Source organism: Nerophis ophidion, linkage group LG10 (assembly GCF_033978795.1).
Source record: "Nerophis ophidion isolate RoL-2023_Sa linkage group LG10, RoL_Noph_v1.0, whole genome shotgun sequence".
Classification (NCBI taxonomy): domain Eukaryota; kingdom Metazoa; phylum Chordata; class Actinopteri; order Syngnathiformes; family Syngnathidae; genus Nerophis; species Nerophis ophidion.
The window spans coordinates 36,999,086-37,023,654 of NC_084620.1; the positions used below are offsets into that span (position 1 = coordinate 36,999,086).

General features: G+C 40.6%; 1 protein-coding gene and 1 long non-coding RNA gene across 2 annotated transcripts in view; one reads left to right on the forward strand and one right to left on the reverse strand.

The window, feature by feature from the left end:
- Window positions 1-1,460: 1,460 nt before the first annotated feature.
- LOC133560739 (uncharacterized) lies at window positions 1,461-13,719 on the reverse strand. Its single transcript, XR_009808513.1, has 3 exons — window positions 13,525-13,719; window positions 3,238-3,356; window positions 1,461-2,225 (listed from the first exon to the last, which is right to left on the reverse strand). It is a non-coding gene; the product is annotated as an uncharacterized LOC133560739 (long non-coding RNA).
- The window catches only part of mmp14a (matrix metallopeptidase 14a (membrane-inserted)), a 29,803-nt gene continuing 7,122 nt past the window's right edge, over window positions 1,889-24,569 (forward strand). Inside the window, exon 1 of the mRNA XM_061913605.1 lies at window positions 1,889-2,237. Within this exon, the coding sequence (XP_061769589.1) occupies window positions 2,160-2,237 (78 nt within the window). The 5' untranslated portion in view covers window positions 1,889-2,159. The remainder of the gene's footprint in view (window positions 2,238-24,569) is intronic.

Consider the following 24,569-nt stretch of genomic DNA (forward strand, 5'->3'; position numbering starts at 1 on the left):
GAGGAAACTGTAAGATCTTGAGCCCGGGATTGAATCAAGGACAACTCAGGACCTTTGTATTCTGAGGGACATACACTAACCCCTGTTCCACCGTGCTGCCCATTATTTATTTATTTATAAATTATTTTGTATTTTTTTAGCAATGACACTTAAAAAAAAGTCCCACAAAAATGATTGGTGATCCAAATGATCCAAAACTCAAAGTGTTAAAAATTTAATTATAATTTTTTTTACTGTTTACTTTTAACACAATTATCTCGAGATCAACTTCAGATCTATCCGTCAATTATAACTTTCATTGTTGTTCATGATTTGGTTTGTTCATTTTACGGCCTTCTTTAAAGAAAAAAATTAGTTTTTATAAATGGAAAACACAAAATATGTAACATTTTCCCCAAAAAATATCTCAAAGTGGAATATTTAACGTGACATAATTGGAGCCTTGAATAGGTCAGTAATTAATAAAAACATTGATTTTGAATAGTTTTTTTTTTTTTTTTTAAGAAACAACCTTCATGGCAAATTTGTGTTTTTAGAGTAAATATTGCGATATTTTCTTGTTACATTTCACCTGTTTGTTCTTTTATACCACTTTTCATGTTTTTATTTTTTTTTATCTTATTTTTACAATGTGTTCTGGAGCCGCACTTTGGACACACCTGAAGTACACCAACGACGTCGTTTGAAATCAGTTTGTGAGAAATGATAGTTTTTAGAAATATGGAGAAATAACTACAAAATTACACTTCATTCATTAACTGTGTTACAAAAAAGGTCAGTTAGAATAATACATAATGTTGGATATAAAGAGCATTTAAACACTTTATTTATTGAATCAAAATTACTGAATTTTTACACACGTACAAAACTTAAGATCGTCAGTATATCTGTATGTGGAATTAAATTATGGAATGTATTAAGCAAAGAAATCAAACAATATACTTATATGATCCACTTCTAGAAACTTTTCAAACTTAAAGTGTTTACAAAGTACAAAGAAGAAGAACCATGATAAACATTCTGAATTCATCTCATCCATCCATTCTTTTTGTAGATAATCTTATTTATCTCACTATGTGAAATACAACTTACTTCACCAATTATTATTTATTTATTTGTATTGTTACTACTGCTGGAGTATATTGTGACTACATTGAGAACAGGAAATGAACAAAAGTTTTAGCAACTGCTATGTAAAGGAAAAGGAGTGGGATTAAATAAGATCTGCTTCTTCCAACATGTTGAATATAGAAAGTGGAAAGTGTAATGGATCATGTTGTATGCATGCATGTTCCAAATAAACACAAACTCAACGCTAGGTGGCACTATGCGTCTATTCATATTACTGCGGTTTTCCAGTTGAAAAAATAGTTTGAAATAAGCGGTTTTGAGTGCCACGGTTCAGTTTGTGAGGTTAAAACATTTCAGATGTTTATTTACGGTTAATTAGGGCTGTACGATTATCTTTATAGAACAGGAACATCTGCTGTTTTTAGGAAAAAATAGCCACAGAAAGGAACAAGCGGTAGAAAATGTCTGGATGGATAGCCAAAGATCCCTCAAAAATGCTTTCCTGTTTTTTGTGAATTTTACAATCCTTTATTCATAATCTGCAACATTTACTAACAATCAATAAATAATAATAAACAAAACAAGTAGAAAAACAGTACAAAACAGCACAGAGGAGTTGTAAACTCATTAAAGTAACTCAAATAGAATGCTAAATATATATGTGTAACAAAGTGTAAAGCCATAGCTTCACACTTGTTCCGTAAATTACCAAAAGTGCTTTGCTGTTTTTAAGCACCATACTGCAACACGTCAGACAGCAAGGACGGAGTTAAAAAACACGAGGGGGAAAAACATCTGGAGGAGGGACCCAAAGGATAAACCTTCCCTGGGATCACATCCACACACACTGTAGACAACAGCAAAGGGGAACAAAGTTAAGAAACAGATGTGCCATATGATTTCATCCTTCTGCTGGCTGTTTTCATCTTAAATTGGACTTTTCCCCTGCATTTAACTTCAGTCTTTGACAAGTTGAAAAGCTGCGGAGTCATTTTGATACACACTAAGACTTTTTTTTCCCCCCTTGTGCAATCTGTGAAGACGTCAGGATTTGTGCAGGGAGTTGTGTTCTCTACTCTGCAAGGAGAATGGTGCTCCTCTTGCTCGTCACCTTGGCCTGCGCCCTCCATTGCTTTTCCGTGAGTGCTGATGTGCTGAGAGCAGAGGTAAGTCCTTTGTTTACAATTATTACCCACCAACAAACACAAGAGCGTGAAATATTATTTTCCATTTATATGTAAATATCCAAAAAGGTTGTATTTCTTTAAAAAAAATAAAATAAAATAAAAAACATCCGCCAGAAATAACTTTTATCTGCAACTTTCTTTCTCCCAAAAAGTATTTTCTTTCAACAAATAACTTATCCATTAACATTTTGGCTTCTTCACCACCACTTTTGCATTTCCTTTCCATTGTCGCACAGCCATTTCTATTCTCTTGTCCTGACATGTTTAAGAAGATGCTTCAACCAAAAAGAGAAACACCCTGTGGCTTTGCTTTGTTCCGAGAAAAAGGGGAGGGTTTTTTTTTTTTTTGTGGTTTACATGTGGGGAAGCACGGTGGAAGAGGGGTTAGTGCATCTGCCTCACAATACGAAGGTCCTGGGTTCTATCCCAGGCTATGGATCTTTCTGTGTGGAGTTTGCATGTTCAATCCGTGACTGCGTGGGTTCCCTCCGGGTACTCCGGCTTCCTCCCACCTCCAAACATGCACCTGGGGATAGGTTGATTGGCAACACTAAATTGGCCCTAGCGTGTGAATGTTGTCTGTCTATCTGTGTTGGCCCTGCGATGAGGTGGCGACTTGTCCAGGGTGTAACCCTGCCTTCCGCCCGATTGTAGCGGAGATAGGCACCAGCTCCCCCCGCAACCCCAAAGGGAATAAGTGTTGGAGGATGGATGGATGGATGGATTTCCATGTGCACTATAGAGTTCTCCAACTTTTTGGGACCACGGCCCTCTTACAGGAGAGATATTCTTACTTTGCGGAAATTTGTTTCCCCTGCCCAATTAGCCGCGACACACAAGAGACGACTGTGAGCCGCATGGCAAACTGTTACCCTGAACACACACGTCTCATGAGAGTGCTTGCAGACTAAACCCAAGTAGCAAAGTCCTGTAAAGTTCCACAAGGTTCACCTCCTATGCGATGTTTGATGTGCTATACCGTAAATCAGCAGTTGCTTGAAGGCGCTTCTCTGTTTCAAAGCCGGCACAGGAACTGAATCACTGATTTCATTCGGCTGTGCGGGATGCGAGTCACTGACCACACCATGTGACTCAAGCCTGCAGGACAGTGTGGACACTTTAGAAGAAGTCATGACAAACATTGTGACAGGACATGTTTTTATTTATAGCACTATATCAGGGACATTCAATGAAATACGGTAATTTTGGGGGCCACATTTCTAGGGTGCTAAAGACAGAGGGGGCCGGACTTGTCCTTTCACTATTATTCTTACTTTGTGAATTCCCAAAGAACCCGAGTTTTCTATAGTAGACTATTGATTTTGATTCATTTATTTTGTCAGAGTTACAGGACCACTATGAACTGGACCAGGCCTGGGCAATTATTTTGCCTCGAGGGCCACATTTAGAGAAAAAAAATGTATCTGGGGGCCAGTATATCTATTTTTAGGAACACTAATACAAAACCTCACAATAATGTCTGATTGAATGCTAAAAACGTTATGACAGACCGCCTTAAAAACTTAATGGAATTTTACATTTTTCTATGAAGGATAAAACACTGAATATTGACAAAATATGAATGTCAAACCCCCTTTCGATCGAAATATTTTACAATCAAGTGAAACACAATAAAAATGCAACAAACAGTGAAATATGAACGCGAAGGGTACAAAATAAACCCACCTACAATCTGATATATCACTAAGCTTTAGAACTTTGTTGTGAAAATCTCCTTCCGCGTCTGTGGAAATGCTTCCCACCCACACTGCTTGGTGCCTTGTCTGAGCTGCTGTGATGTAGATTATCATAGTAATTAATTAGATGACCATTATAACTAATTAGATTACCATAGTAACTGGTATATCAAACAAAAGCGCATATTCCAACCATTGAAATACTTTGTACAGTTGAAGACTTACGAACATTAGAAAACATCTCTGCACATCATAATGGCAGCGACACTTTCCATCTTAAAGATCTAAAAAAATATATTTGGGAATGTCCGGCGGGCCAGATTGAAAAGCTTAACAGGCCGCATGTGGCCCCCGGGCCTTAATTTGCCCAGGTCTGGACTGGACTCTCACACTATTAACTAGAACCTCTCGACATCCATTGCACCGGTCGCCCAGCGGGGGTCCCCACATCTGCGGTCCCCTCCAAGGTTTCTCATTGTATCCCATTGGTTTGAGTTTTTTCTTGCCCTGATGTGGGATCTGAGCAGAGGATGTCGTTGTGGCTTGCGCAGCCCTTTGAGACACTTGTGATAAAGGGCTATACAAGGAAACTTTGATTGATTGGTTGATTGATTGATTGAATAAACCACTCTGATGTTTTTAAGCAAAATGCGAGCCAAAGATCCTCTATGAATGTTTTTAAAAATCTTCTGCAAAATTGTAATTTGTATTAACTGAACTCGCGGGCAACCAGTAAACTAGCCTAAAAATTGACAAAGAGAGGACACCAGTGTATCTAAAGAAGTTAAATGACTACTGACTGTATCTGAAGTAAACTAGCTACAGCATACAGCAACACCTTAGTTACAGAAATCACAATTATGAAAAACGTGTCGCTGCCAAAAAGGAGACTGAAGGGGTGCCTTGAGAAACATCTCAGTTATGTAAATCACAAGTCTGGACCGCCGTGTTCTGTTTGCTCGCAAGGTTAAAATGTCAATGCAAGGATCTGACAATGTGTTTACAGTGGTCCAAGTTCCTCTGTGCAAGGACTTTACTGCACAAATGTTTGTCCCCCAACTCGGGGGCCAGTGTAGTGTCCTTCCTAGGCCGGATTTGGTCAGTTGATTCCTCGTTTTATTTTATGAAAAGTAAGAGTGTGACGATTCATTTTTACAACAATTAGGTTCGAATCAATATCTGGAGTTGCCCATACGATTCAGGGAACGATATTAGTTTATTTGGAAGGATGTTGTCCGAAACGATTAAGTAACTTTTTAACGAAGAAAAAAATCAACCAGTTCGACAGTGAAACAAATATTGGATAATGCACACTGCAGATGAAGTTACCTATAATACTTTTTTTTCTTTTAAGGGAATTATCTATGAATGAGTTATTGATACAAACAAGCAAGTAAACAACAATTAATGGCCAAAGCATTCACATCTTATTTGAATAAAGTGCACTTTAGGTTGACTTAACAAGGGGAAACCTTTTCTGGTCTCATTTTCAACCTTTAAGAAATGTTCGATAAAAGTACAGTAATTAACATTTTAACAGTCAATTTACCTGCTACTTTTACTGTTGTTTTTCAACATAAAATAATATCAAAAATAAAGTGGAAGCAACGTCTCTTCGGGTCGACTGAGTGAACAGTAGGTTTACCTGAGAAAATAAGTTCAAACCAACCTTTTCTGGTATGATGAGCAGTGGTTTGACCTCCTGATTTTACTGTCGTCTTATTAAACAACTACGGTCGCCGAGAAAAGTCACAACAAACGCCACAACACAATAACAAAGTGACAACACAACCATCTTCAGCTACGGCACAATTGCAAAAGCCACAACAAATATAAATGCTACAACCCAATAATATAAAGACATACCACAACAACTAAAAGCCAAAACACAACAACATCAAGACGCAACGGAAGTGACAGGGTGTCAAGTTTAGGCAACGGACCAACTTCCTGAGGAGGAAAGTTCAGGGATGACAAGGAAAAAGACGACATTTTTAACAGCATGAAGTGCTGCGACATGAACCCCCGAAAGAACATTTTTAAAATCCAAACTACATTCAATTGGGTACATTTATACACTATATTTTACCTGTAGACTTATTCTCAGCTACCAAACTTTTTTGGCGTTCTTTTTGACACCTACAATGTCCCATTTAATATACCACAGAATATATATATATATATATATATATATTTTAACATATGTATCATTTCAAACATAGTGGAAAAGTGCACTCTATGTCATACATGCAAAGAACTAAAAAAAAAAGTTTCCCCCTAATCAGAGCAAAGCATTTTTGGTTAAAAAAAAAAAGAGATAAAAAAGTAAAATACAGCACTATGTCATCAGTTTCTGATTTATTCAATTGTATAAAAGTGCAAAATATTGTAGTGGTCTTTCTTGAACTATTTGGAAAAAAGATACACAAATAACTAAAAACTTGTTGAAAAATAAAGAAGTGATTCAATTATAAATAAACATTTCTACACATAGAAGTAATCATCATAATCATTGTAATAAAAGATCCATCTGGATTCATCAACTTAATTCTAAACATTTCTCCACAAAAAAATAAATCTTTAACATCAATATTTATGGAACATGTCCACAAAAGATCTAGCTGTCAACACTGAATATTGCTTTGGTGCATTTCTTTTCACAGTTTATAAACTTACATTCATATTTTGTTGAAGTATTATTAAATAAATATATTTATAAAGGATTTTTGAATTGTTGCTATTTTTAGAATATTTTTTAAAAATCTCACGTACCCCTTGGCATACCTTCAAGTACCCCCAGGGGTACGCATACCCCCATTTGAGAACCACTGCTCTAGAAATACAACTGTTTTGTAACTAACCGTTTGGATTGTAATCATCTACGTATGATTACAAGCAAAGTAGACAGTCAACCGAACAGAGGCGACAACAAGTCAGCTCGCTCGATACACTGCAAAAAGTCAGTGTTCAAAAACAAGAAAAAAAATACAAAAATTAGGGGTATTTCATTTGAACTAAGCAAAGTTATCTGCCAATAGAAAAATAGAACTTGGCTTGTCAAAACTTTCCAAAACAAGTAAAATTAGCTAACCTCAATGAACCCAAAAATACCTTAAAATAAGTATGTTTCACTAATAAGTGCACTTTTATTGGTAGACCAAAAAATGAGACCTTTTTGCTCAATAAGTTGAAAAATATTCTTAAATTAAGTAAATGCTAGTGCCATTATCTTGACATAATGATATGCGCTCAACATCTTGATTTTTTTTTTTCATGCTTGATGTAAGAAATTATTACTGTAAAAAAGTAGTTTTATACTTGTGAGTGTTGATGACACAGCTTTGCATCAGTTGATATTCTAGTTTCAAGCATGTTTTACTCAATATAGGTCATCAAATTTCAGCAACAAGCTGTAATATCTTACTGAGATCATTTAGGATCAAAACCCATAAAACAAGTAAAAGACTCTAACATAAAATCTGCTTAGTGAGAAGAATTACCTTATCAGCAAATGTCAACCTTATTTGAGATATTTAATCTTACTTAGATTTCAGTTTTTGCAGTGTGGTTAGTTAACTAGCGAGCTTGTTTCGGGGCTCTGATCATCTCCCCGTCCTACAACTCAGTAGAGCGTATAGGCAAGAGGAACAGCGGTCACCTGCGGCGAACTTTCAACACATTTTGTTTGGATCGTATTTCTATTGACATTTTGTTGAAAAAAAACGTGGAAGTGATATTGTGATACGCAAATTTTTGGCCAAAATTTTACAGGCTTGAAAGTTGAAAACGTCATGAACGAAGTTGGAAAAGTAGGTGAAGTGCGACCACTTTTTCAGTCATAAATAATATTTACCTTTTCAATAATAATTCACTATGTTCACTACACCGTTTTCAACCTGCCACCTCAGTCACTCCGTCTGATGCTGTCGCTTGTTCAGCTGTCACTTCCGAGATTGTGTGTCCGTTGCTTCCTTTGTGGCTTAAAGTTGTGTTATGGCTTCATATCATTGTGTTGTGGCATTTGTATTGGTTGTGGCTTTTGCAATCGGGCTGTAGCTGAAAGTTGTTGTGTTGTGGCTTTATTTTATGGCTTTATCAGATTGTCTTGTGGCCTTTGTATTTGTTGTGCCATTTCTCGGCCACTGACGCTATCCACCGTACTTGTTTTGCCGACTTGACGGACAGATTTGAGTAACGTTTAACGTCCTTATCATTAAAACTGCTAAACTTTAATCAAGTCTGCCATTCTTAAAACTAATACTTGCTCAGTGGCCTTGTGGTTAGTGTCCGCCCTGAGATTGGTAGGTTGTGAGTTCAAACCCCAGCCGAGTCATACCAAAGACAAAAAAATGTGACCCATTACCTCCCTGCTTGGCACTCAGCGGCAAGGGTTAGAATTGGGGGTTAAATCCCCAGAATGATTCCCGAGCGCAGCCACCGCTGCTGCTCACTGCTCCCCTCACCTCCCAGGGGGTGGAACAAGGGGATGGGTCAAATGCAGAAGACACATTTCACCACACCTAGTGTGTGTGTGACAATCATTGGTACTTTAACTTAATGATTTCCTTTGTCTATCCATCCATCCATCCATTTTCTACCGCTTTTTCCCTATAGGGTGGTGGGGGGCGCTGGTGCCTATCTCAGCTACAATTGAGCAGAAGGCGGCGTACACCCTGGACAAGTCTAGTATTGATCAAATCGATTGATTGCCTAAAACAATGTTGGATCGATACGTATCTTACGGAAGGCCAACTTACCGAGCACAGATTAATGTACCGTAGTGGAATTTTAGGAATATAAATTTATATATCGATTAATCTTTACAACCTAATAAAAAGCCATGATTAAGAGTGGTAGTGTGTCTAATATAGTTCAATCCTCCGCGTAATATAAGGGTGGTAGACATCCCACACTATTGCATCACCTGTGTAAGCATGTGATGAAGACGATGACTTAGTTTGTGGTGGTGGAAACATTATCCAAAGTTGCACAAACAAGCTGAAATTAGCAGAACCCTGCGGTTTCTCAACATCAGTGCATTCCCAGAAACGCCATCACGAGAGACACGAAACATCCATTTTTCTCAGAACGTTCTCCTAGAGCTGTTTCCACTCAGTTTTCTGCCTATTTGTTAAATAAAGTGCTTAGCTGGATCCTGCGAGTGAAGGAAGCGGGTAGCAGTGAAAACAAGCGGAGGTCTAAAACACTAGTCGGCTTTAAAACCATATGGATTCAATTGTCGTTATCTGGGCTGGATGTTCGCATCAAAGAAGCTGTCTTTACGGTCTGTCACTTCACAAATACTCCAGCAGCTCGTCCTTGATGGGAACCTGATGGCAAACTACTTGCTGCGGTTTTAGTTAACTGGGTCGCTGGGGCTAAGAAGCAAAAGTAATGTGAGATCTTAGAGAAACGTGAGAGGTTATTTTTTCCCGCTGGCACAGGCAGAGGAACAACTGACTGTCTAAAACTCAGCGATACTTCCAAGCTCGCTCTTTTCTTTCCTACCGCCGCTATGTCTAATATCTTTACCTTCCCTCCTGTAACCAAACACCTTCTTTTGCTCTTTAACCCCTTCCTCACGTTCACCCTCTTTGCTTAGTTGTGGTGTCATTTCCCTGATTCCCAAATAGAGTAGATAGTCTTTGACTAGCAAGAGACAACAACAAAGTAGTCTTGTCATATATGGATCTTTAAGTAGCACTTTTTCAGTATGGCAAAGCCCTCTGTCACATAGAGGATCTTGGATTGGCGCTTTTACAGCATGTCCTTAAAAACAGACAGCCTCCTGTCATATATTTGGCTTCTTTTAGTAACAGACTAATAGGCCATTTTTCACCAAAACTTCAGGAACTTTCAGTTTGTGGAACCTGTAGTTCCTGGAACTAAAGATTCTTGTAGAAGTGTGTGGTTTCAGTTTTCACCACATTTCACAGTTCAGAGGTGGCGACTGGTCCAGGGTGTACCCCGCCTTCCACCCGAATGCAGCTGAGACAGGCTACAGCGAACCCAAAAGGGACAAGCGGTAGGAAATGGATGGATGGATGGATAGGTAGTTTATACAAATCAGGCTGATGACGTGGTTTAGCATATTTCGCCATGGATACCATGAAAAAAGAGAATATTAGGTGTGTCCCCCCCCCGTCGTCTTTACTTTTGTCATTTTGAATAAAAGACAGCTACCTTGACCACCCCCGAACTGTGAACCATCACTGTAGACATCTTTCAGACACTTTAAGTGCTGCTGTGACTCAAGGTCACCTCCATATTTATACTGTTGACTGTCAATCAGAATGTGCAATAATGTTAAGTTACTTACTGTGCCTTGTATATACTTATTTTTATTTTTAGCTAAGTACCGTGTGACTTGTTGAAGGGTGGACTAGCAAAATAAGATTTCCATTGTACGGCAAACTGTCTGTTTAACTGTGCATATGACAATAAACAATGTTGAATCTTGAATATTTATTTTACTAAAGTGGTTAGTAAATAAAATACAAAACCATAATATACAAAACGATATAATTTAAAAACAAAGTGTACCAAATTGTTCATATAAATCCAGGCATTTGTCCTCAGTGTCCAACAGTCAGGAATGCGTCCTTTAAGTAAATTAGGAATTCATCTGTTTCAGGCAATTACTTTTGGTCCATTTCAGCTGTAAAAAACAATATGTAAAGAATATATGTCAATGTTTATCCTACGGCAACAACACAAACATCGGAGTTAGCGTTAGCTAATTTTTAGCATTAGCATTCGGTTCATTCGAGTTAAGGCTAATAACTGCACAACTTGCATGTCACTGACTATTTTTACAGCATGTAACAAAGTAAAAACTGAACATTTGATGGGATTTACCTTGGTGCCATTGTTTATCGTCTCCTTTATGTCACATGTATCCAACAAAATTCTCAGAGTAGTAAGCTGATTACTTCATACTCCTCTGTAAATAGGTTTAAAAGGATTCCATCCAGTTCTCGTAGCTTCACGTACCAAAATGAAGATTGTAAAAAAATAATCAACAACAATAAACTGCATATAGTTTAAACAATACGGCTGAGTAAAAACACTGCAAAATAGTTCCACTGACTTCCTATATGTACATACAGTGGGGCAAAAAAGTATTTAGTCAGCCACCAATTGTGCAAGTTCTCCCACTTAAAATGATGACAGAGGTACACTTCAACTGTGAGAGAGAATGTGAAAAGAAAATCCAGGAATTCAGATCGTAAGAATTTTAAATAATTTATTTGTAAATTATGGTGGAAAACAAGTATTTGGTCAACCATTCAAAGCTCTCACTGACAGAAGGAGGTTTTGGCTCAAAATCTCACGATACATGGCCCCATTCATTCTTTCCTTAACACGGATCAATCGTCCTGTCCCCTTAGCAGGAAAACAGCCCCAAAGCATGATGTTTCCACCCCCATGCTTCACAGTTGGTATGGTGTTCTTGGGATGCAACTCAGTATTCTTCTTCCTCCAAACACGACAAGTTGAGTTTATACCAAAAAGTTATATTTTGGCTTCATCTGACCACATGATATTCTCCCAATCCTCTGCTGTATCATCCATGTATCCATTTTGGTATAAACTCAACTTGTCATGTTTGGAGGAAGAAAAATACTGAGTTGCATCCCAAGAACACCAGACCTACTGTGAAGCATGGGGGTGGAAACATCATGGTCTAGGGCTGTTTTTTTGCTAAGGGGACAGGACGATTGATCCGTGTTAAGGAAAGACTGAATGGGGCCATGTATCGTGAGATTTTGAGCTCAAACCTCCTTCCATCAGTGAGAGCTTTGAATGGTTGACCAAATACTTATTTTTCACCATCATTTACAAATAAATTATTTAAAATTCCTACAACGTGAATTCCTGGATTTTTTTTCACATTCTGTCTCTCACAGTTGAAGTGTACCTATGATGAAATTTACAGACATCTGTCATCATTCTAAGTGGGATAACTTGCACAATCGGTAGCTGACTAAATACTTTTTTGCACCACTGTATATACACACACACACATATATATAGATATAGATATACGCATACATATACACACATGCACTTACACACACATACATACATATCTGTGTTTGTATGTGTGTGTATATATCGTTAATTTGCATGCAGTCCGCCAAATTTTTTAAGCCCAACACGGCCCCAGAGTTTAAAATTTTGAACACCCCTGCTCTATGCTGTCGGACTTGTAGTGCATCCAGAAAATTGTCATGGCAACATCAAAGACGCACATGGTCCATTTTTTGGTTCTTCTAGTAACGCAATATAGTCTCAGCAGGCCACTACAGAGGTCCACACGACCCATGTTGTAATTGTACTCCTTTATGAGGGTCATCACTGGTGACGGTGGCAGAGAAGAGGACTGTTGACAAACAAGTGAGCATCCTATATGATGCCAGTCACCCTCTGCATAGCGTTATTAGTAGCCAGAGGAGCCTGTTCAGTGCTAGACTGCTTTATCCCAAGTGCAGGACTAATAGACTCAAAAACTCCTTTGTCCCACATGCCATTAGACTGTACAACTCCTCTCTGGGACGGGGGATACAAGGATGACAGGGGATGCAAAACAATAACAGTGCATTACGTTTTCATAACATGGTCACTACTGCCTACTTTGTCTTGTTATATTCTTATTTTACTGTTATATTTTTATTCCCATAGTTGCTTTTTATTTTTCATTCTTACTGTAATATTTCTCTATTTTGTTTCCATTTAAACCCCCATTATTTAAATTGATCTCAACTATGTACACTGCTTCTGGAATTTTAATTTTCCTGAAGGAACTCTCCTGAAGGAATCAATAAAGTACTATCTATCTATTTCACCGGGACATGGTCCTTGTCTTTATTTGACCATGTGGTGCAGACATCATCAGCCTCTTTCCCATGTGCAGTAAAAGCCCTCGTCACTGACTTGGTGTCATATCATATTGTGGTTGCATACTTTGACTTATTCGGACTTCTATCACTGGCACACTATTCTTTTCAACTATTTGTGACTACCGGTGGGAGCAGTTTTGCCCCAACCTGTGATCAGCAAGAGTATCGTTTCCTTGATACAGTTAGGTCTTGGCGAGAATGAGGACTCAGGTGCAGAAGAGTGACAATTGACTCAGACTTTAGACAGTTTTCTTTGATATCTCTCGGACAGAGTGATTAAAACAAAGTGGCTACAAAATCTATCTTTGATACATTTGAGCAACAAAGGATATGTAGCATAGGGCGTAAGGCAATAAATGGAAATTCACTCCATAGCGAGGAAAAAGGCAATAGCAAAGTTTTACACGAATCTAATTACAAAAAAACAACAATCTATGATTATCTACAAAAAAGGTAAATCGCTCATGCAGAGGAGTCGAGAAGCTATAAACAGAAAGTATGTTATAAAGTGCTGAGAAGACTGCAAACTGAAGCGCTCCGAAAGGAGGAAAAAAGGGAGACAAGGCACTAAGAAATTGACACAAAACGGTTTGACCGTAAAACTTTAGCAAACGAAAATCACTCTCAGAGGGAACAAAGAAATCAATAAATAAAGCAAGACAATACTTATCGACTTGGTTCGAGGCTGTGGACAAAAGCTGGCGGTACGTGACAAGACTATTTACTCTGGCAACAAGACAGGGGAAGATGAGGACTATATACACATGAGGGAGGGTGACACAGGTGGGCACAATCAGGCAATCAGGAGAGACATCAGACCAAATGACACAGGAGGAAGAGCAAGTGGCCTGAAACGAGAGAGGATTAGAATTTTCAAAATAAGACAGGAAGTTTGCCAGACAATCCCAAAACAGGACTTCCCTTACCACGGTGTGACAAATACACTAGCAAGCCAAGCGTCAGACCATCTGAAGAAACAAAAACAATAAGCTTGTAAGGTATGGCTTGTCAGGAAGAAATTGCCAAACCAATTGACCACAGTCCATATAAAGGATCATTTGCTTATCAATGAAAAACGTTCCTGTTTTTCACAGAATGAGGTATCCTTGCTTTATTCTGTCCAGTAGAGACCTGGCTCTTAAAGCTCGTATGTTCCATCCCGGCCTTGGAAATCGTAAATGGGTTCCTCAGCTTAAAATAACCCGTTCCATTTTGTCGCTTATTTGCACTTTGATTTTGTTGGCCCCAAAATGTTGATACAGGGAAAGCCAAGCCAGGCCATGTGGGTTGACATGCCACCAGTGGCAGTAGCGTTAAGGGAGACGCCCCTCATCTGTAGCGCCCTGATTACTGAATGCTTCAACGATGGTTGTCAATCAACAATGAAGGACTCCATAGGAATCCTGTTACTAAAAATGTTAGGGCAAGATGACCTTAACACAATCGGGAGGCCTAGATTGCACAAGTTGAAATATACGATGGGGAAAAAAAGCCCACAAACAAGGTGATGAACACAATATATTTTAGTTTCGTAATTCATCTATCTATAGATACATCTTAAGTACTAGTCTTGACCCATGGAATACAAAATACAACAGTGTTTCTGTTCATCTGTGTCGGTCAGATCATGCGTTGAGTAGGGATGGGCACCGGGACCCGGTTTACTTAGTGGCAACGTAAGCCACACAGAAAAATATTAACTGTTGGTGCCTGATTTCAGTGTTAAATGAATGCAAACTCAGCCACCTACAAAAAGTTTTTTCACAGTCATATTCTACAAATCACTTATTGTAAGCAATGTAGCGTCCCGACAAGCACACAGAGTCTGTCACTCTTTTTAAACTTTGTCAGCCCTACCGCGCCAAAACAGCATCCCTTAATACTGCATTGCAGAGCCACAAATACAACAACACATTGACAAGAATTCCTCATTATGCACCAATGACGTTACAGCCAGGGAGGTTGCATTCACAAACCCTAGGAGTTATGAGTATTAAAAAATTCAGTCCATGTTTTTGCACATTCTCTTTGTGCAATAATTATGACTATTTGTTGTAGATGTTACTTCTTCGTTCTGAATATATTATTAGATTAAATGTCATTTATATAATTTAAAGTTAAGTTTGTTTTTTAAACAAATGTGCAAGTTTTCTGTTCTTTGAGTAATCCCCACTCTTCTCCAGCAAAGCAAAAAACTATTGCGTGTGTCAATTTTTCTTACATTCATGCTCAGTTATTAAGGAAAAAACGATATATTTGTTTGTGGACAAGAGTCCAAAACAAAAAAATCCAGAAAAGCACTCAGAAAGCGCAGATCTTATACTTATTGGTACCTGTTTTTGTGTATTTGGGATCTGCATGAGTCCCAAAAATTGAAATCAATCCATGGAGGCATGGCGGAGATATTTACAAAACAATATTGCCTTCCATCATACTTCCTCCCAACTGGCTGCTTGAAAATTGCCAAATTTGTGACATTTTACCCCAAGTGTTATGTCAGCCAATATCTCCATATATGGTAAAGTTTCCCCTGAAGAGTTTTTCGCGAGTATCCCATTGTAGTCAAACGCTGCAGTAAGTTAATTCCTTCCTTTTCTCCATCCTCTTGTGGTGGGGCAGACTGGCTCCTACATGCACATGCATCCCAAGCTGTTGGAATTTTTAATACAAAAGTAGTGCATAGTTCAAATTTATATCCGTCTTCATATTGAAGCGCTAAAAAACTACGACATGGCTGACGGGGAAAAGAAGCGGTCAAAGTGGAGGCACGTAAATGAGACCAGCCACTAAAACGGCGCATCCTAAAGAGACGTTTAAAAAACGGGTCAAACGACCTGTAAAACAAAATCTATGCAAAGTTTTGAGCAAAGAACCACAGTTACATGTTACGTAGACCACAAGGAAGTGTTTTAACTGTAGAAAAACAAAGATGATATAACCCTTTTAAAAAAAAAGTGGGTTGCGACTTAATGACCATTGTAAAATGTGGGTCCCAGTTTGAGGATTTTTGATTAGTATTTTTGAAGCATTACAAATGGTCCTGTTACAAATATATATATATATATATATATATATATATATATATATATATATATATATATATATATATATATATATATATATGTATATATATATATATATATGTATATATATGTATATATATATATATATATACATACATATATATATGTATATATATACATATATACATATATATACATATACATACATATATATATATGTATATATATACATATATACATATATATACATATACATATATATACACATACACACACATATATATACATATACATATATATATATAGATATACATATATACACATACATTTATATACACATACATACATATATATATATATATATATATATATATATATATATATATATATACATATATATATATATAGCAATGAAACTGTGCTTATTTGTTCTATATATTAGTTGTTACAGATTTTAATTAGAACTTTTGCAGTAGAGTGCTATGCCACAGACCTTTTTGACCTCGGAGCCCAACTTTTCCACTACAGGGGGGCCAGGGTCCCACTGAAATATTATCACTGATAAATCCTATACTTGATTGTAGTCATATTCAATAATTATATTTAACCCATTTAGTTTACAACCTTGTCAAATGATATGAAACCATGTGTTAATCACAAAGATTATTATTTATCCAACACATCAACCTAATTTAGGCTTAGGTCAGGCTGATTAGAACAATAAATAGTAATAATGTATTGTACTGCGTGAGAAAGGACTTATAAATAACTGACAAAAAATAAATTTACATACAATCATGCTCATTTTGTATAAAATGAAATAATAATGAATATGTTTCTTCACTCAAATGTCCAAATTATAAATGGAAATGAAAAACTACGGCAACTTTAGTCATCAATTTTGCGCTTAAAAAACATATTTAGGACTTAAGTCCAGACTTCGGTTTGTAATGTGAATTTGAATGTTGTTTAACCCTGTTGGCCCTATGGTGTTTTGGGGACATGTCCAGAATGTACCCCGACTTTCGCCCGAATGCAGCTGGGATAGGATCCAGCACCCACCCCGACCCTGAGAGGGACAATCAGGAGAAAATGGATGGATAGGATGGATGATATTCTCAATACTGCCACAGGATCAGTAGGTCGTGAGTTCAAACCCCGTCCGAGTCATACCAAAGACTATAAACATGGGATCCATTACCTCCCTGCTTGGCACTTAGCATCAAGGGCAGGAATTCGGGGTTAAATCACCAAAAATGATTCCTGAGTGCGACCACCGCTGCTGCTCACTGCTCCTCTCACCTCCCAGGGGGTGGAACAAGGGGATGGGTCAAATGCAGAGGGTAATTTCACCACATCTAGGGTGTGCGTGGCTATCAGTGGTACGTTTTAACTTCAGGTGGTGGAAAAGGGTACTACAACTGAGTACCGCTGCGGCCAATACAGACCACAGCTAAGACACAACACATTTTTGGGCGCCCTATGGGTAAGAAACACTGACATAGTGGCTCTTTGACTGGCGTTTTTGCACTCGGTCCTTAAAAAGCGAAAAGCACCCTAGTCATATCTTATAGCTTCTACTTAGTTCTTCTTTGTCTTAATTTGTGAGCTTATTATCCATTTTGTCAAACATTTTTAAATGAATGGTATCAATATTTGGAATAATAGTGAAGGATAAAGTCCAGCTCCTGTCAATTTAATTAAACAGATTTTGTATAGCTCCTCAAGGTGCAATTAACACAAATGGTTTGCACCTTTGGCCATGCCCAAAACATTCCTGAAGCCGTAAAAAGGTAGAATAATACACCCAATCACAGCCAAATTGCCAATTAGGATGCAGATAGCTGCAGATAAGGATTTCTTGTCAGGATGTCACATTGCAAGGTCACAGGGAGTTAAATGGCTTACCACTTAACATCACATGACCGGTGTTCCACATATTTCAACACACTGCGCACTCTCAGGAGTGTGTTTACCCAAGCCGCTGCCAACCCACCGGCCCCACATGGCCAACAATAGCAGCCATGTTCGAGTCTCAATAAATAGAAGCTTTGATGGCGGCTGCTCGGGATGTGAACGGAGGCTGGGGGCGACAATTGCTGTCCCAAGTAGAGGTGTGGGATTGGGGCCATATTTTATAGAAGGAAGCACATGGAGACAGGGGCAGCTCCAGAGGATGGATCCAAGAGAATGTTCAATCAATCAATCAATCAATGTTTATTTATATAGCCCCAAATCACAAATGTCTCAAAGGACTGCACAAATCATTACGACTACAACATCCTCGGAAGAACCCACAAAAGGGCAAGGAAAACTCACACCCAGTGGGCAGGGAGAATTCACATTCAGTGGGACGCCAGCGACAATGCTGACTATGAGAAACCTTGGAGAGGACCTCAGATGTGGGCAACCCCCCCCCTCTAGGGGACCGAAAGCAATGGATGTCGAGCGGGTCTAACATGATACTGTGAAAGTTCAATCCATAGTGGCTCCAAGACAGCAGTGAGAGTCCCGTCCACAGGAAACCATCTCAAGCGGAGCAGCAGCGTAGAGATGTCCCCAACCGATACAGGCGAGCGGTCCATCCTGGGTCCCGACGAGCGGTCCATCCTGGGTCTCGACTCTGGACAGTCAGTACTTCATCCATGGTCATCGGACCGGACCCCCTCCACAAGGGAGGGGGGGACATAGGAGAAAGAAAAGAAGCGGCAGATCAACTGGTCTAAAAAGGAGGTCTATTTAAAGGCTAGAGTATACAGATGAGTTTTAAGATGAGACTTAAATGCTTCTACTGAGGTAGCATCTCGAACTGTTACCGGGAGGGCATTCCAGAGTACTGGAGCCCGAACGGAAAACGCTCTATAGCCCGCAGACTTTTTTTGAGCTCTAGGAATCACTAATAAGCCGGAGTCTTTTGAACGCAGATTTCTTGCCGGGACATACGGTACAATACAATCGGCAAGATAGGCTGGAGCTAGACCGTGTAGTATTTTATACGTAAGTAGTAAAACCTTAAAGTCACATCTTAAGTGCACAGGAAGCCAGTGCAGGTGAGCCAGTACAGGCGTAATATGATCAAACTTTCTTGTTCTTGTCAAAAGTCTAGCAGCCGCATTTTGTACCAACTGTAATCTTTTAATGCTAGACATTGGGAGACCCGAAAATAATACGTTACAGTAATCGAGACGAGACGTAACAAACGCATGGATAATGATCTCGGCGTCTTTAGTGGACAAAATGGAGCGAATTTTAGCGATATTACGGAGATGAAAGAAGGCCGTTTTAGTAACGCTTTTAATGTGTGACTCAAAGGAGAGACTTGGGTCGAAGATAATACCCAGATTTTTTACAGAGTCACCTTGTTTTATTATTTGGTTGTCAAATGTTAAAGTTGTATTATTAAATAGAGGTCGGTGTCTAGCAGGACCGATAATCAGCATTTCCGTTTTTTTGGCATTAAGTTGCAAAAAGTTAGCGGACATCCATTGTTTAATTTCATTAAGACACGCTTCCAACTGACTACTGTCCGGCGTGTTGGTCAGCTTTAGGGGCATGTAAAGTTGGGTGTCATCAGCATAACAGTGAAAGCTAATACCGTATTTGCGTATGACGTCACCTAGCGGCAGCATGTAGATGCTGAAGAGTACAGGGCCAAGGACCAAACCCTGGGGAACTCCACACGTTACCTTAACATAGTCCGAGGTCACACTGTTATAGGAGACGCACTGCATCCTATCAGTAAGATAAGAGTTAAACCATGACAGGGCTGAGTCCGAAATACCAATTCGTATTTTGATACGCTCTAATAAAATATTATGATCGACGGTATCGAAAGCAGCGCTAAGATGGAGGAGCAGCAATATAGATGACGCATCAGAATCCATCGTTAGCAATAGATCATTAGTCATTTTTGCGAGGGCTGTCTCAGTAGAGTGATTTGCCCTGAAACCGAATTGAAAGGTTTCACATAGATTGTTGGACGCTAAGTGTTCATTTAGCTGCTCTGCAACAATTTTTTCGAGGATTTTCGAAATAAAGGGAAGGTGAGACACCGGTCGGTAGTTTACCATGAGGTCTGGATCGAGGTTAGGTCTTTTAAGGAGAGGATGAATAACCGCTTTTTTGAATGCAACGGGAACAGTGCCCGAGGAAAGTGATAAGTTTATAATATTTAGCACTGATGGACCTAATAATACAAAAAGCTCCTTGATAAGTTTCCCAGGAAGTGGGTCAAGTAAACATGTTGTTTGTTTTATTCCATTTACACGTTGTAACAATCCTTCTAATGTTATTTCATCAAAACGAGAGAAACTATTTTGGATATTTGCAGTATCCGCCGTATATACAATCGTATCTGTGTTACTATAACCCCGTTGTAGCTGGGACGCATTGTCTTTAATCTCCTTTCTAATAAGTTCAATTTTCTTATTAAAGAACTTCATAAAGTCATCTGCCGAATGGGTGGAGCTACTGGAAGGAGTCCCTTGTTGGGTTAGCGATGCTACTGTACTAAACAAAAATTTTGGATCGTTTTTATTAATGCGGATGAGATTTGAGTAATAATTAGTTTTAGCTAAGGTAATGTTGAAGTAATCCAGAGAAATGTGGGAGAAAACGAGTGTGGAAGAGAGAGAGAGACAGAGACGCTGCCAGTCTGTTAGTATAAGTGAACCTTGTTCTCGTACCGCCCTCATGCACTGCCACATCACCAACAAGTAGCCATGTGTGCCATCCATCCATCCATCTTCCCAGTCACATGCTCATGCAGTTTTGAGGAGAAAAGCAGCTCTCGTGGCCGTGCACAGACTGTGAGGTTGGGATGACGCTAAAGTAGGAATTTGGGGTAATTCCGTGATCTAGAGCTGCGGTGGAAGCAAGAATGCAAGCAGGCATAAGCGAAAAGGCACATTTAAGGGATTTGTGGAGATGAAGAAATGCAGAGGGAGACAACAGTATTAGCCTAACATCAAAAGTAGAAGTTAAACCATGTTTGGTAGGAAAGTATATGACGTTTGATACGTACTTCCCTTTTGGGGTCTCAATTCGGTTCTGCCACAGTCTCGAATGGATGCTGTTGGTGTGATCCCAGAATGCAAAGAAGGCAGACAGAATTCAAGCAGGAGGTCCCTTTCAAAAATCAGAAAAAAAGTCAAAACAATACAAGTCATGCAGGAACTGAAAAAGTATGTCAAACCGCGCACTGTGGCATATCTAAACCAGCATGGAATGAGGAACAACGTGGAACTAAATAGAACTATTTAATTATGTTGAACAGGTGTGGAACATGACAAAGGACAGCGAGTAGCCCAAACAGGAAACGCTACTAAAACAAGAGCATCCGGAACAAGAAATGATACCGAAGACAGGAAAATAATGAAACTGACTTCAGGACAGATTTATTTTGGGTACAGTAAGGGAAGAACATGCAAGACATAGAATTGGTCGTCTTTTGTGTAAACAGCGTTAAATTTTTTTTAAAACAAACAAAAAACTGCAAACTGTGATCGGGAAATTTTTGGGTAACAAAAAAGGAAATAATTATAAAACAACATCTAATGGTTTTTAACATTTCTTTAAAGGAAAGAGCTTGCACAGTGTGATTTATTGTTTTATTTGAGGGAATAAATGTTCTTTATCTACTGAAGTGCATGCAATGCAACAGTGAAATTAACAGTGCAATTCATTTTCCTAACATGGTCACTACTGCCTAGTTTCTCTTGTTATATTCTTGTTTTTACTATTATATTTGTATTCTTTTTGTTGCTAGAGGAGTTTGCGTGTCCCAATGATCCTAGGAGCCATGTTGTCCGGGGGCTTAAAGCCCCCTAGTAGGGTATCCCAAGATAAACAGGTCCTAGGTGAGGGATCAGACAAAGAGCAGCTCGAAGACCTCTCGATGAACACGAACAAAGGACTCAGATTTCCCTTGCCCGGACGCGGGTCACCGGAACCCCCCCTGGAGCCAGGCCCGGAGGTGGGGCACGATGGCGAGCGCCTGGTGGCCAGGCCTGTTCCCATGGGGCCCGGCCGGGCACAGCCGAAGAGGCGACGTGGGTCCCCCCTCCAATGGGCTCACCACCCATAGCAGGGGCCATAGAGGTCAGGTGGGCTGTGAGCTGGGCGGAAGCCGAAGGCAGGGCACTTGGCGGTCCGATCCTTGGCTACAGAAGCTAGCTCCTGGGACGTGGAACGTCACTGGGGAGAAGGAGCCTGAGTGAGTGCGTGAAGTAGAGATATTTCAGCTGGATGTAGTCGGACTTACTTCGACGCACAGCAAGTGCTCTGGAACCACTTCTCTCGAAAGGGTCTGGACTCTCTTCCACTCTGGCGTTGCCGGCAGTGAGAGGCGACGGGCTGGGGTGGCAATTCTCGTTTCCCCCCGGCTCAAAGCCTGCCCGTTGGAGTTCAACCCAGTGGACGAAAGGGTAGCCTCCCTCTACCTTCAGGTGAGGAGACGGGTCCTGACTGTTGTTTGTGCTTACACACCAAACAACAGTTCAGAGTACCCACCCTCTTTGGGTACACTCGAGGGAGCACTGGAGAGTGTTCCCTTCGGTGATTCCGTTGTTCCGCTGGGAGACTTCAACGCTCATAACAAACACCATATTCAAACATAAGGGTGTCCATATGTGCACTTGGCACCAGGACACCCTAGGCCGCAGTTCCATGATCGACTTTGTAGTTGTGTCATCCGATTTGCGGCCTAATGTTTTGGACACTCGGGTAAAGAGAGGGGCGGAGCTTTCTACCGATCACCACCTGGTGGTGAGTTGGCTGTGATGGTGGGTGAGGATGCCGGACAGACCTGGCAGGCCCAAGCGCATTGTGAGGTTATGCTGGGAACATCTTGCAGAGTCTCCTGTCAAAGAGAGTTTCAATTCCCACCTCCTAAAGAACTTTGAACATGTCACGAGGGAGGTGCTGGACATTGAGTCCGAGTGGACCATGTTCCGCACCTCTATTGTCGAGGCAGCTGATTGGAGCTGTTGGTGCCTGTCGTGGCGGTAATCCCAGCACCCGTTGGTGGACACTAGCAGTGAGGGATGCCGATCAAGCTGAAGTAGGCGTCCTATCAGGTTCTTTTGGCTCATAGGACTCCGAAGGCAGCTTCTGGACTACCATCCGCCGCCTCAGGAAGGGGAAGCAGTGCACTCTCGACACCGTGTATGGTGCGGATGGTGTTCTGCTGACCTCGACTGCGGATGTTGTGGATTGGTTAAAAGAATACTTCGAAGACCTCCTCAATCCCACCAACACGTCTTCCTATGAGGAAGCAGTGCCTGGGGAATCTGTGGTGGACTGTTATTTCTGGGGGTGAGGTTGCTGAGGTAGTTAAAAAGCTCCTCGGTGGCAAGGCCCCTTGGGTAGATGAGATCCGCCCGGAGTTCCTTAAGGCTCTGGATGCTGTGGGGCTGTCTTGGTTGACAAGACTCTGCAGCATCACGTGGACATCGGGAGCGGTACCTCTGGATTGGCAGACCGGGGTGGTGGTCCCTCTCTTTAAGAAGGGGGACCGGAGGGTGTGTTCCAACTATTGTGGTATCACACTCCTCTCCCTTCCCTGTAAGGTTTATTCAGGTGTACTGGAGAGGAGGCTACGCCGGATAGTTGAACCTCGGATTCAGGAGGAACAGTGTGGTTTTCGTCTTGGTGGTGGACCTGTGGACCAGTTCTATACTCCCGGCAGGGTCCTTGAGGGTGCATGGGAGTTTGCCCGACCAGTCTACATGTGCTTTGTGGACTTGGAGAAGGCATTCGACCGTGTCCCTCGGAAAGTCTTGTGGGGTGTGCTCAGAGAGTATGGGGTACCGGACTGTCTTATTGGGGCGGTTCGCTCCCTGTACGATCAGTGTCAGAGCTTGGTACGCATTGCTGGCAGTAAGTCGGACACGTTTCCAGTGAGGGTTGGACTCCGCAAAGGCTGCCCTTTGTCACTGATTCGGTTCATTACTTTTATGGACAGAATTTTTAGGCGCAGTCAAGGCATTGAGGGGTTCAGGTTTGGTGGCCGCGGGATCAGGTCTCTGCTTTTCGCAGATGATGTGGTCCTGATGGCTTCATCTGGCCAGGAACATCAGTTCTCACTGGATCGGTTCGCAGCCCAGTGTGAAGCGACCCTAATAAGAATCAGCACCTCCAACACTGAGTCCATGGTTCTCGCTCTTAAAAGGGTGGAGTGCCATCTTTGGGTTGGGGAGGAGACCCTGCCCCAAGTGGAGGAGTTCAAGTACCTAAGAGTCTTGTTCACGAGTGAGGGAAGAGTGGATTGTGAGATCAACAGGCGGATTGGTGCGGCGTCTTCAGTAATTCGGACGTTGTAGCGATCCGTTGTGGTGAAGAAGGAGCTGAGCCGGAAGGCTAAGCTCTCAATTTACCGGTCGATCTACCTTTTCATCCTCACCTATGGTCATGAGTTTTGGGTTATGACCGAAAGGACAATATCATGGGTACAAGCGGCTGAAATGAGTTTCCTTCGCCGGGTGACAGGGCTCTCCCTTAGAGATAGGGTGAGAAGCTCTGTCATCCGGGAGGAGCTCAAAGTGAAGCCGCTGCTCCTCTACATCGAGAGGAGCCAGATGAGGTGGTTCGGGCATCTGGTCAGGAAGCCACCCGAACGCCTCCTTAGGGAGGTTTTTATCAATCAATCAATCAATCAATCAATGTTTACTTATATAGCCCTAAATCACT